The 12,377-nt window shown below is 41.4% G+C and overlaps 1 protein-coding gene across 2 annotated transcripts in view; it reads right to left on the reverse strand.

Moving 5' to 3' along the window:
* The window catches only part of ARID2 (AT-rich interaction domain 2), a 119,351-nt gene extending 114,651 nt beyond the window's left edge, over positions 1-4,700 (reverse strand). Inside the window, exons 1-4 of one of the 2 annotated variants that reach the window (XM_048499974.1) lie at positions 4,635-4,700; positions 4,013-4,253; positions 3,749-3,842; positions 2,572-2,669 (exon numbers count right to left, since the gene is read on the reverse strand). In XM_048499974.1, the coding sequence (XP_048355931.1) occupies positions 2,572-2,669; positions 3,749-3,842; positions 4,013-4,104 (284 nt within the window). In that variant the 5' untranslated portion in view covers positions 4,105-4,253; positions 4,635-4,700. Of the gene's footprint in view, positions 1-2,571; positions 2,670-3,748; positions 3,843-4,012; positions 4,613-4,634 lie in introns of those variants that run through there. The other variant, XM_048499973.1, reaches the window with a different exon arrangement.
* Positions 4,701-12,377: the final 7,677 nt, after the last annotated feature.

Below are 12,377 nucleotides of genomic sequence, written 5' to 3' on the forward strand. Positions count from 1 at the left end.
AGTCTACTAAAGTCACATGTTTATGAAGGTCTTCTTCAGGCAAACAGTGCTAATAAATACCCATTTTAAAAGATCAAGGCCCAATGCACTTACAATTTTAGCTGGAGTTACTGCATTCTGTAAAGATTCTAACACAAAACCAAGCATGACAGTAAAAGATGTACCCATTATCGGTATGATCAGAGCTAAAGTCAATTCACCATGAACTGATTCTACTAGCTATCAGGACTAGTAGCAGTCAACACAGGGACTGGTCTCCTTGTGACTTGTAGGAGTTAAACATACAGTTGCATAATCCTTCATCTGACAGAATCCTTCACATAGTCTCAAATTAAGAACAAGAAAACTTCCTACTTTGAAAAAGCAGAGGTTGACATTCATCTACTCTTAAATCAACTTACAAATCCTCATACCCACTCCCCTGAATACTTTCCTTAAAACATGTGTGAGTCCATACAAAATTCCAGTTATAATTTATGTCCAAACACACAAGTCAAAAATCACATATTTATATATTCACACAGAAAAACCAACTACGGAAAATAATCACATAACTAAGCTGCACCATACTAAGGATGCAGAGTCATAAACTATAAATAATAAAGAAGCCCCATAAATTATTGAATGTTCTTTCTACAATTTTTCAGAAAAATAAAAATTAGATACTGTTCAGACTCTCCTTTACTCATTCCTTTACTAATTTTCAAAAATACCGCTAACCTGATTTAATAAACAGCATTACAGATGGAAGATCATCAGTGGGAGCATTTTCCATCAAAAATTATGCACCCTACATTATAAAGATATCCTTATAACTTTCTAATATTCATTTGTACTTGTAATATCCTTGTTTAATATGAAAATTCCCTACAACTCAATTAGACTTGCTTTCAAGTAACATGCTAAGCATCACAATACAAGAATCTAAAATGAGATGTAAAAAGTAACTGACAACTATTTTCACAAAAATTTAAAACATGATAACATCCAGATGCATTCTAGCTTTTGCAGAATACAAATAAAAATTCATCAATTAAACTAAACCTGCAAACTATGATTTTATGGGTTCTACATATGTTCAAGTACTGGATGTCCTAGCGAAATTTCTGTGAACATACACACAAGTTTCTTAAATAGAACCCATAAAAGCAAAAGCAAAACAATGCTGAATTTTTAATATTCTGTGAAGAAAGTTTGGATATGAAAGTCTGGGTAGAAAAAACACAATTCAGTATAGAGTTACACATATTTCTGTCTCATCGATTTGAAATGGTTAAGAGGAGCATAAAATGAATTCTCAAAAGAAGCACAGACCATGTCTTTTAATTCATTGTCTTTATCAGTTTTCTGATGCTTAACATTGATAAATAAAAACAAACATCCCAAAGCATCCTCAAACAGTATCAATGAATCATCTCACAGACTAAACTGCAGGTACACATAAGTAAATCCAGGATGAAAGTTCTTGTTGTGGTCCTGTATTATTGGAAAAATCAAGGGCTATGACAAAAGTTGTTAAGCAACTTTATAGTCCAACTGATTCTGACTAAGGATTTCCAGACTTCCTTGTAATTCAATAACCATACTACTCTGTTGCTGTGAGCTCCAGAGCTTCAAACTTAAAAGTCAACCTAGGACAACCAATAGAAATTACTTCTCTGCAATTACTACATTTTCTAATGCAAAATGCAAAATCGCCAACAGATAACTGGGTCTCAGTTTATATAAATAAAATGATTACAACAGAGGGAAGCTCCTATCTCATTCAAGAGAAAAAATTAAATAGTCACATGTTGACTCGTTTTTGGTTCAAAGCCAGTATTTAGAAGTGTATAACATTCACAAACATTGCAGCCTTAACAAAATAATAAGTACTCATTGGTGAAAATACAATACAATATTATTTGCAAATAACATATTTTCATTATTAACAGCAACCACTATACTAATACTACAAAGAATTTCAAATTTTAAAAATCAATACTGCCAAGAAAGAACTGTAAATTGAAGTTACCTAAGTCTGACAGAAAACCAAATTTCAGTAATTACTTGTGGAAAGAAAGTGTCAATTTAGAAATCAAAGGTGTTCACAATCCCCCATACTTGGATGTCAACAGAACGACTATTTTGATAAGCAATCTGAATATTGCTATAATTTTTCAATTCACATTTCACACCCCAAAACAATATTTTTCATCTCCCACTTCACATCCATAAACAATTATATTATTATTATTAAATATAAGTTTCTAAAACTACACTAATCTGCTTAGCAGGGCAAGCCTTACCAGAATATCAATTTTACATAATCAATAAAGTACTTCCTACATTGTTTGTCACTTAGGGAGTGTAATAATAACAAAAATAAAATTTGAAACATTCAAACATTTCAGAGCAAGAAACAAAAGGATAAAAACTTCCAAATGATAAGTGAGACACAGTAGGCCTTTCAAATGTGTGTGAGAGCTAAACACAGAAGGTGAAGATATTACTTAATTTTCACATCTTAAAAAAACAAACAAATGCCACTTCATGCTCAATACTGAAGCAAAAGCCTTCATCAACACTCACCGCAAGTAATACTGTTTTAAAGCGAAGGCAGCGTTGGAACAACTTCTGGGAAAGTTAAACTCTTCTACAATTTCCCCCCACTGATTCTTCTCCGATACCTGTCAAAAACAACACACTCAGATGCACCAGAAACACACATACACAAGATTGTTAGTAGTCACCATTCCAAGAGCTGCCATGAGACAAACGCCCAGGATAAATATATAGCCATTTCGCTTGGGTCCTTGATCATTTGAGATCTGCGTTTCCCACTGACAGCCCCCGGAGATAGCACCTTGCTCCTCCCCTTGTAGTTTACAACATTTATTTTATTGGGGCAACGAGCAAGTGAAAGGGTTTGATGCCGTGGAGAGGGATTTGTTTTTGTCTGTCTGCCTGGCCGGACAATAACCAATCGGGAGTCCTCCGCCGCCTGCTTTTAAATCCTCCCGCGGTCCGTTAAACCCCCAAGAAGTTGAAAATCCGCCAAGAAAGTCTCGGTGGGGGCCGCCCCCGCAGGCCGGGAGTGCAGAGAGCCCGTCCCGCCGAGTCTCCCCTCCGCCAGCTCGGGAGACACAGAGAGGCCTTTCTTTTGAGGCCTACATTTCTGTCCCTAGCCTTGAAGCCTAAAGATGGCTATTTGATTACACACCGCCTCGCCTGCCCCTTTTGTTATTTCTCTTCGGAGAGGGCTCGGAGGGCAGCGCTTCGTCCCCCCCACCCCGAGGCTCGTTTCCTAGCCCAGGCTCCGGGCCCATTATCGATGTTAAACAGGCCCGCTAATTTTGAGTTGCACTAAAACTGCACTCAGACTCTGCGCGAGACACACACACACACACACACACGGAGAAAGCGGCCACCGCAAGCGGAAGAAACTGCTTCACACACGGGCTTTGCCCCTCTCCTTCTCTCAAGAAAAGGGGAGAAGGTACCCAAAAACTGCGGAAGAGGGGAGAAGGGCCCCCGGGAGGCTGCGATCGGCACCCCGACTCCCCCCTTCATCGTTTCACCGACAAGGCCGAGCCACCAACCTGCCTTGACTGCTTCCTTCCTCCATTCCCCCCCCCCCCCAACCGATCCAGGCCGGAAAAAAGACCGGTCCCGACCCCCCCGGCTGCCCCCTCACCCTCCCCGGATCAGAAGAGACTTTCGGGACCAGGCTGGCGGGAGGGCAAGCCGGATTAAAACTTCCACTCACCTTCCCAAATCCGCCTAAAGTGGTGACTCGGGTGTAGAGAGCGTGAAGATCCAGCTCTTTCCCACCCACCACGGGGATCTTCTTAAAAGGAGACCTGCCAAAAGACAGAGACACGCACAAAAACAACTTGTCAACTTGTCCCCCCTTTTCTGCCCCCGCGGGGGGCCGCCTCGTCCTTCAGGGAAGGGGCTGGAAGTTAAAATCGGTCGGTTGAAGCAGCCCCCCCCCCCCCCCCATCCCCTTCCATCTCCCCATTTTCCTCACCCTCTGCTGTGGTGAAACTGCCGCAGCTCGTCCAGGAAAGCGAGTCCCTTTCTCCGTTGGTCTGGTTGGTTTTTACCCGTCGAATTTGCCATATTTTGAAGGATTTTTTAAAAAAAACACGTTTGGGTTTTGTCTCCTTAAAAAAAATCCAATAGAAAAACGACAACAATCCGCGGCTCCTCCTTGCCTTTTAAGAGACCCAGGTTCCTGTGCTCGGCCGGGGATCAGCCATGGAGAGGGTCTTGTTTAAAAAAAAAAGACAAAAAGAAACGAAAGAAAAGTTTAAAAGGAATAAGGGAGCCCGGCGAGAGTGGTAATTGCGAGTCCTGCCTCCACACAACACACAGGGAGGGAGAGGGGCACCGCTCGGCGATTCTCGTCGCCGCCGCTGCCTGCCTTGCCTCTCTCAGCACCACAAACCCAGCCGATCCAGCCTGCACATGAGAGTCAACATGGTGCTGCTGGATCACACAATGAATTGGGTTTGTGTTGTGGTAGGGTGGGGGTTGGGGAGGCTGGAGTGAGGTACTGACAGTGTGTGTGTGTGTATTACAGACGCGGCTCCATGAAATCTCCCCTCTCCCTCCCTCCCTCCCGCTCTCCCTCACACACACACACACACAGAGAGTACAGCGGCGGCGGCGGCGGCGGTGGTGGCGGCGGCAGCGGGATTCACTTCTCTCCTCTCTCAGACAAAAAGATCTGAGGCCGCCGTGCTGCTGCCTGGGCGAGAGCGCAACACAGCGAACCCCTGAGGCCGACCGAAGCACTGCAGAAGGCAGCTCCGAAATGGCAAAAGCCAGCACTGCCAGCAAGCAGTTCCTGGCGGGGAACAATAGGCTTCTCTCGCGGCTAAGGGCTCATCTGCAATGTGCCGCAAACTTCACACAAAGCAGGGCGGAAAGAGGAAAGGGGGGGGGGAGAAAACGGCTACTACCGGTTGTTCCAGGGTTAGGGGCAGAGGAAACATTCCATTATTCCCAAACTTTCAAGAGTCGAAGTACTTTCCAGGTTTACTGGAGGAGGGGAAAAAAATAGGGGAAGAGGATTAATTGATTTATATGATTGCATGACCTGTTTTTGTCAAAGGAAAACACCAGAATAATATTCCAATTTTTTTAAAAAAAATCTTTCAGCGTCTGAACTGGAAAATGGGCAATGTTTAATATAGTGTGTGTGTATATTAATATAAAACTCAGACACACACACATATATATATATATATATATATATAAAGATTTGGAAATTATAAAAACCTTGTATATAATAGAATAATTTCATCAAAAGTTTAGAAATACCTTCCTCATCAGAGGAAGTATATCTAGCTGGTGTAGCATGATGCCTAAGAGAGTAAACGGGTTCTAGTTCAAATGCCAGCTCTGTCCTGATTTTACCAAATTCAGGCCTCTGTTCTCTCAGTCACAACCCCTTTACCTATAGTACATTCAGAGCAGTTAGACATATTGCACATTAAATACTATGAGCTCTGAATAGCTTTTGTCAGGGCAAACTAACCTTTTGGAGCTCATGGGCACATTTGGAATTCGGACAAGGGCATGGTAGGCATAGCAACAAAATGGTTGCTGCAGAAGGTGGAGCCAGCCTTAAAATGACTTCCACAGCTTAACTTCAGTAACACAGTGTAGATCCTCATGCTGTAGTGAGAGCTTTTGCCAAAGCAATTTTAAAAATATATATGCACAGCCAATCAAATCTCTAATAGTCAGGAATCTTGCTGGGCAAAAGCCCTACCTCTACCTGGCCCTGTGTGTATATAAAATGCTGTCAAGGGACAACTGACTTATGGTGGCTCTAGGGTTTTCAAAGCAAGAGATGTTCAGACATGGTTTGTCATTGCCTACTCCATGTCGGGCCACCTCCTAAAAACTTAGCAGGCACCTGAAAAGCTGGTGGTGTGCTCACAGGCACCACATTGGATACCCCTGGTTTATATTGTTATGCTTTATATATACACATACAAAACAAGAATTGCTGAGAAAAATTGCTGCTTGCTATGAGTGATGCCTGTCAAAGTTGTGTATTCAATTTGTTAAATATTTTGTGTATATAAATCATATGCATACATTCAATGTTTATCAAAGTGACTAGAGAGTGTGGTATACCAAAAGAGTTCAATAACTCTGCAGGTCTTATTAGCTATTAGCTCTATTAATAATGAAAGCTCATTCCCCATATCAAATATGGATTGCAATTCCATTCCTCTGGAATCTCTTCAAGAGCGGCTTTGTGAGTCTTTGTAGGTCCATTGAGCACTCTGAAGCAGTTACTGGAGTTAAAAGGATGTGATTTTTAGGATTATACTCCCAGGCACTTTAGGCTGAACAGAACAGAGGAATCACAAACTAGAAAGATGGGTGAACTGTTAGGAGCATGCATGCAGCAGGCAGGAATGTGTGGGTGCTCTAGATGTAAGAGTGAAGGAGGTGGTTTGGGATGGGATTTGATGAACTCTGACAAATGCCAATTATACAGGAACTTATCTCTGCTTATCTTCAGAAACTATTATGTGTGTTTCAAACTCTAGAATTTTGTATACTGATGCACAAAAGTGATGTTTCTGGTAAACATAGACATTGTCTAAACTACTTCATAGAATAAAGTAGGGAAGCTCTTAATTTTTAGAAATGACTGGTTTCATTGTGTCCAAACATTTACTTTTCTAAATGCAGGTGACAGAACTTGTAATGAATAATAAAAAGGTAATCCCAACTCCAATTACAATGTTAAGACTCTATTTATGGAAGACAATGTCACTCATCTACATTAAAATAGATTTCTGTCCCAAAGTAAATGAAACTTCAGATGAGCACTTTGCTGTCCTTGGGAATTCAAATTGAGTATGTTACCCAAACAGGGCTCTGCCAATTTAAAATAAAGAGTGATAGAATTACACTGTTAACTGCATCTTAATATGAATACTTTTTAATCTGTATTTCTAGGATGCTAGGTGATCGGAAGGGACAAAGGGTACCCTTGCTCTTCTCAGCACTGTATCATGTCATGCATTTCCCCAATAACTAAACTTAGGAGGGAGTTCTGTTTAAAAATCAGTTATAAATTTCAGTCTGTACTGAGCCCCTCAGAGAAATCTATATACCTTTTGACAATCTATTAAATTAATATCTAAGTTTATGTTTTTCTTCCAACTAGGTTGCCCTTTCATCTCCAATAGCCAGAGATGTTTGGGAAAACCTGCCCTACATTATAGGGAAGAGAGTGAAACTTTTGTTTTGGATTGCTTCTCAGCACTTTGTCTTCTGCCCAAGATTCTTATGATTTGCAAGGTTAAAAATTACACACATCTCATTGGCAAAGGATGTAGTTGTATGCAGACTTCCTCAGTTGTAAGCCCTGTTGAACTCAGTGGGGCTTCCAGAGTAAACCTAAATCAGAGTAAGTTATAATGGTCCCAACTTCGAAAAGCTGCCACAGTTTTTTCTTGCCCAATGTTGCTTTTAACGTCTGCATCGTTTAGAAGCACAGTAGAGATTTTTTTGGTCGCTTCGTGGGAACCTCAGCTTAAATCGTTCTGAGAATTGTAAACAGTCCTTAAATGACTCAAAAACGAAGGGTCTCCCTCCCACATGTGACTAGCATTGGCCGAGGTGAGTGATTCAGTGTCCTCGCCTCTGTTTATGGGTTTACTGTGGCGGACAGCAGCAAGGAGGCAAGGCTAGTCATATTGCGTAAGGAAGGCAAGCAGGATTTCCAGACTAAGCACAGGCAATTGTGCACGGTTCCTTACGTAACTGTCAGCTGGGGATTCCCTGGAGGGGGTCATTTTATTCAACCATTACAGACCCCAGAAGCCGTTTCAACGCGCCTGCCTCGCTGTCGCCCTTGTTATCAGACCGAGGCTGCTTCTGCGGCGGCACCAGCGCCAACGGCCGCCTAGCAGCGCTTCACAAAATGGCGGCGCCCACGGAAGAAGTAACCCCATTTTATTACCCGTGGAGCTATCAGTGGATTACGGATGGGAGGGGGGATGAGAGCATGAAGGCCGCGGCTAGGTCACGAGCAAATGAGAAAGGAATGAAGGCAGAAGCTGTCCCTCAGCTGACTAGGGCAGACGTTATGTGCAAGTGTGGCGAGGTGGAGCGGGCGGAGCTAAAAAAAAAACAGCCCCCCCCCCGGCCGAAGTATACATAAGGGGAGGTTCGCGCTCCTCCAGTCCCTGCGGTGACTTCATGTTGCTTTGGAGCCCTTCCGGATTTGGTTGTTCTTTTCCTGTCATGGGTTTTGATTTCGGGGGTTGTGGGTGTTTTGCCTTGGATTGGGGGCACAGACGTTTCATTTTGGAGGTCTTCACAGCCCGACCGAGTTCGGCAGCCTCGCGAGTTTTCGCCTCCTCCCCTTCCGCCGCGACACAGGTCTCCACCCCGTGGAGGAACTGGAGCGCCGGTCACAACTGTGGGACGGCATGAAAGTGGCTGTGGCAGTTTCTGTCTTCTCTTTTACATTTTGGGCGGCTTTTAAAGTTTTTCCCCTTTTTTAAATTACGTTCGTTAGAACGTCACTTTTTTGTTTAGTTTTTTTATCCACATTTTTTTCTTCTGGAGGATGAGTAATTACAAGATTGTCTGATTAATGCGGGTCACGTTTGGGAATTAATTACTGTTTTGTTTTTTTAATTGCGCCTTTCTGAATGTGTCGCCTTGTTAAACCGATTCCTCGAGTTGCATTGCTGGCCAGCTCGCCTGGTGTTACTCCATCTGTGTAAGACTTAATTCTAGGACTTCGTCAGTGGCGTCCCTTTTCAAACAAAGGATTTTTCTCTCCCTTCAAAAATACTTTATTAAAATCTTCCCTGGATTTTGTTTTGGTCTTTTGACTTTGATTGGTTTAATTATAAGCCAATTTTAGCATCTCCAGCCCACGGGAATGGTTTCTTAAAACGGTGAAAACGTACAGATTTAGGCTGAGTTGACGAGATGTAGATTCTTTGCCTTAGAACATTGTTAAAATTCATGGTTTTCGTTTATTGAAAAGCAAAAGGTTTCTTGGAAGCATTGTCTAGTGTATTAAAAACTTAATTTTTGTGTGTTTAATCAAAGCATAAGATTTGTAGTTGTCTTAGACCATATGTAAAGATTCAAACTGTGTGGTTTGGTGTTATATTAATTTAAAATAAAAGCAGAACTGTAACATTGCTTTGCTGTCATTAGTGTCAATGGGAGCATTAACTGTCTCAGAATGCAGGTAATGTGATTTTTTTCCTGATTTATTTATACCATAATTTACAAAGTTATTGTGAAACGAAATCACTGTGCTACACCATGCACCCATTTCTTTGTCTAAAACATCTATTTCTCTTTTCTGCTTAGTCTTTTGTGTAGTATTGGTTAGCTGCTGTTCCTAGAAAAGGTATCAGGCTTTTTTTTCCTTTTGGTGCTCTTGAGGAGTGGACTGTTCAGTTTCCAATTGTCTTGAGTCTCGTTTTTAAGTATGCACACTTACTGCTAACGATGAAGAACTTCAAGCTTGCTAGTGTGAGGGTCAAGCATATGTATGTTACTCTGATGCAAGAGTCATTATGTTTGATTGCATGTACTCCCTGGTGAGTGTGCATAGCAACCACTGTTGGTAGCAATGTGGGTTTTGTCTTGGAATTCCCATAACTAATGTGTTACATCTGTTCTCTGAAGATGTAGCCTTGTGTTGGCTTTTGTAGATTGTAGCCGTGCAATATGTTGTTTATTCAACAAGGTGGCAGTATGTTTTTACACCAGAAATATACAACTTCTTTCATGTGGCCACTGTCTTCGCTAAAATTTTGACAGTTCTATGTAACAGACTAAGTCTTCAACCCTTATTTATGCCTAATAAGAGAGCCAAGTCCCATGGTATTCATTAGGCATGCATGCAGCTAGTTTCAAGTATGTTGAATCAGAAGAACGGTGGGGCTTGGCTCTCATGTAAGTATGCTGTGGTCAGTGTTTCTGTCTAGTCATTGTGATGTTAACAAAGGTAAGTTTGAATAAAAACTTTTTGTATGAGTCTTGGGATTTTATTAAGTAAAGTTTCCAACTTTGACTTAGGATACTATTTCTTAATGCAAGTCATTCAGATGGCTTTGCCTGCAATTTTTTGCTAACTATCCTTGCAGCAGAAATCTTTCTGACTGCACTTATAACTGTTTGAATAGCCATTACATAGCCCTTGACTTCTTAAAGGACATATTTCTATGTTGAAGCTTCCACATAAGGCATTTTAAAGTAATTTGTTTTGTCCCACAGAAATTTTCATTAGATTTCAAATTGAAATGTCCTGTAATGCTAAATAGGATTTCTGTTCAAGGTTATTAGAAACTACTTCACCTCTTGTCCTTCATTTGATTTTCAATACATGATATATTTTAAGTTGGTAGTTCTTGGTCCTTTTAATAGGAAAAACACTTTGAATTTTATCATGTAACTGATTATGACTTGCCTGTAAGTCTGGCTCTTATGCAGCATGATTCTAAACTGAGCTCAGTGGGACTTGCTTCCAAGTAAGTATGCATGGATTGCACCTTTAACCTCCAAAACCATCATGGTATGAATCCATTCACTAATTTGCATATAATCAAAGGATGTGTTTGAGAAAGCAGCTGAACTAGTTGAGTTTGTGTGACTCAGAAATTTATATTCATGATTTCCTGTTGGTGATTATTGTGGCGTTCCAGGAGTCTGTTTATGTGATGGTGTACATTCTTAAAGAAAATATCCTAAACTATCTACTATGAAGTGTTGCTGTATAAATAACTCCACGCATTTACACAGTTCTCTTCTGCAGTTCAGAAGCAATAGCTGCTACTGAAGACTCATGATTACATTATGTCAGTTTGAGCTATACATGACCTGCTTTCCTGAGAATGACAGGTGTACACATATTTTTAAGCAATATTTGCCATTTATTATGAATTTTAGCTTGGTTGATGTATAAATGTGGGTTGTATTTCAAATGACAGCATTGGTTCATTGAGTTTAAATAGAAATTTTGAGTTGCCCCAAAAGGGGGGGGGGTTCCTGAATTTTTAAAAAATTGGGTAGATTTAAAACACCTGCTGTGAAATTCAGGTCTACTCTGATTTTTCTGAATGTGGGAGATATTATGTAGGGATGTTTTGAGAAGGCAATTTTGTTTACTAGACAGAACAATGAAGCTGCACTTTTCTCCCTGATGAAGGCTCTATATCTACAACAGTTTGGGAGCAAGGGAGAAATTTAAAGTGCATTCCTAAGCATAGTTACATGCTGCTTACAATCTAAGTGTGACTGTCCTTCTACTATCCTCTTCCCAGTTTCTGTATAATAAGCTCAAAACTGACTGACTTAAAATATGGAAATGTGTGCTGCCCTCTGCATTCAATGTCTATAAGTGCATGTGGTTATCAGTGCCTTATCTTTAAAAAAAATCAGTAGTTTGCATTGCATCTAAATTGATTGATGTGATACAGTGGCACAGCGCCCACGGGGTGGGAGGGGCGCGACGCCCCAGGCGGAGCAGAGGCATGGTTGGGCCATTGAGGGGGCATGCGGGGGTAGGTGATGCGGTGGGAGGGGCCTAGGGCACGCATGCGCCCTGGGCGAAGTTTCCCCTTGCTCCTCCCCGGGTGTGATATCTGTGTCCTGCAAGAGTTCTTACGGTCTTCACCAGTCACTTGGCTATCAAAGAACTCTAATCCTGAGAATCAAGGCAAACTCAATCTTGACATACCTGTCCTAGGACTCACATGACTTTGCATGCATTGTGTTGGAAGCAAGTATCAAGTAATACATCTTTGCATTTGACATGTGGTCAAGCTCTGGGGCAGTTAGAACTCCATTATAAATTGGCTTTACATTTGTGTGCTCAGATGTACCTGGTTTGAAATCTCAGTTGCAATCAGTACCAGTGAAACTACCAAGCAGGGTAAAATATATGCAGTTTGTAAGCTGAAAATTGAATGCTGATATTTTAAAGGGCATACAGTATGTGTGTTACAGAAGGAAGGAGGATTGGGAAACGCCTTTAAGAGTGCCACCTGGAGCAGACATTCCCAACCTTTTCGGTATGATAACCCAAAAGGCAAGTTTATTGGTATGGTGACTCATCCAAGGCCCAAAATTTTTGACACCCATCTAATTCAGCATTCCATTTTCTACAGTGGCTAATCAGATATTTTCAAGAAACCAACAAGTACTGGTCAAAGGGCGCAGCTGCTGCCACTATGAATCCCAAGCAAGGGACATTCCAACATATAAACCTTCACATATGGAGGTCACATTCCAGCCTTTGACAAGCTTCTCCATTACTCCTTGTAATCCCCCCTAAGATTCTAAGAAATTTACTCATGTAACCATCAGAACATGTTCTACTTGAT

The sequence above is a fragment of the Sphaerodactylus townsendi genome, linkage group LG06 (genome assembly GCF_021028975.2).
Source record: "Sphaerodactylus townsendi isolate TG3544 linkage group LG06, MPM_Stown_v2.3, whole genome shotgun sequence".
Lineage (NCBI taxonomy): Eukaryota > Metazoa > Chordata > Lepidosauria > Squamata > Sphaerodactylidae > Sphaerodactylus > Sphaerodactylus townsendi.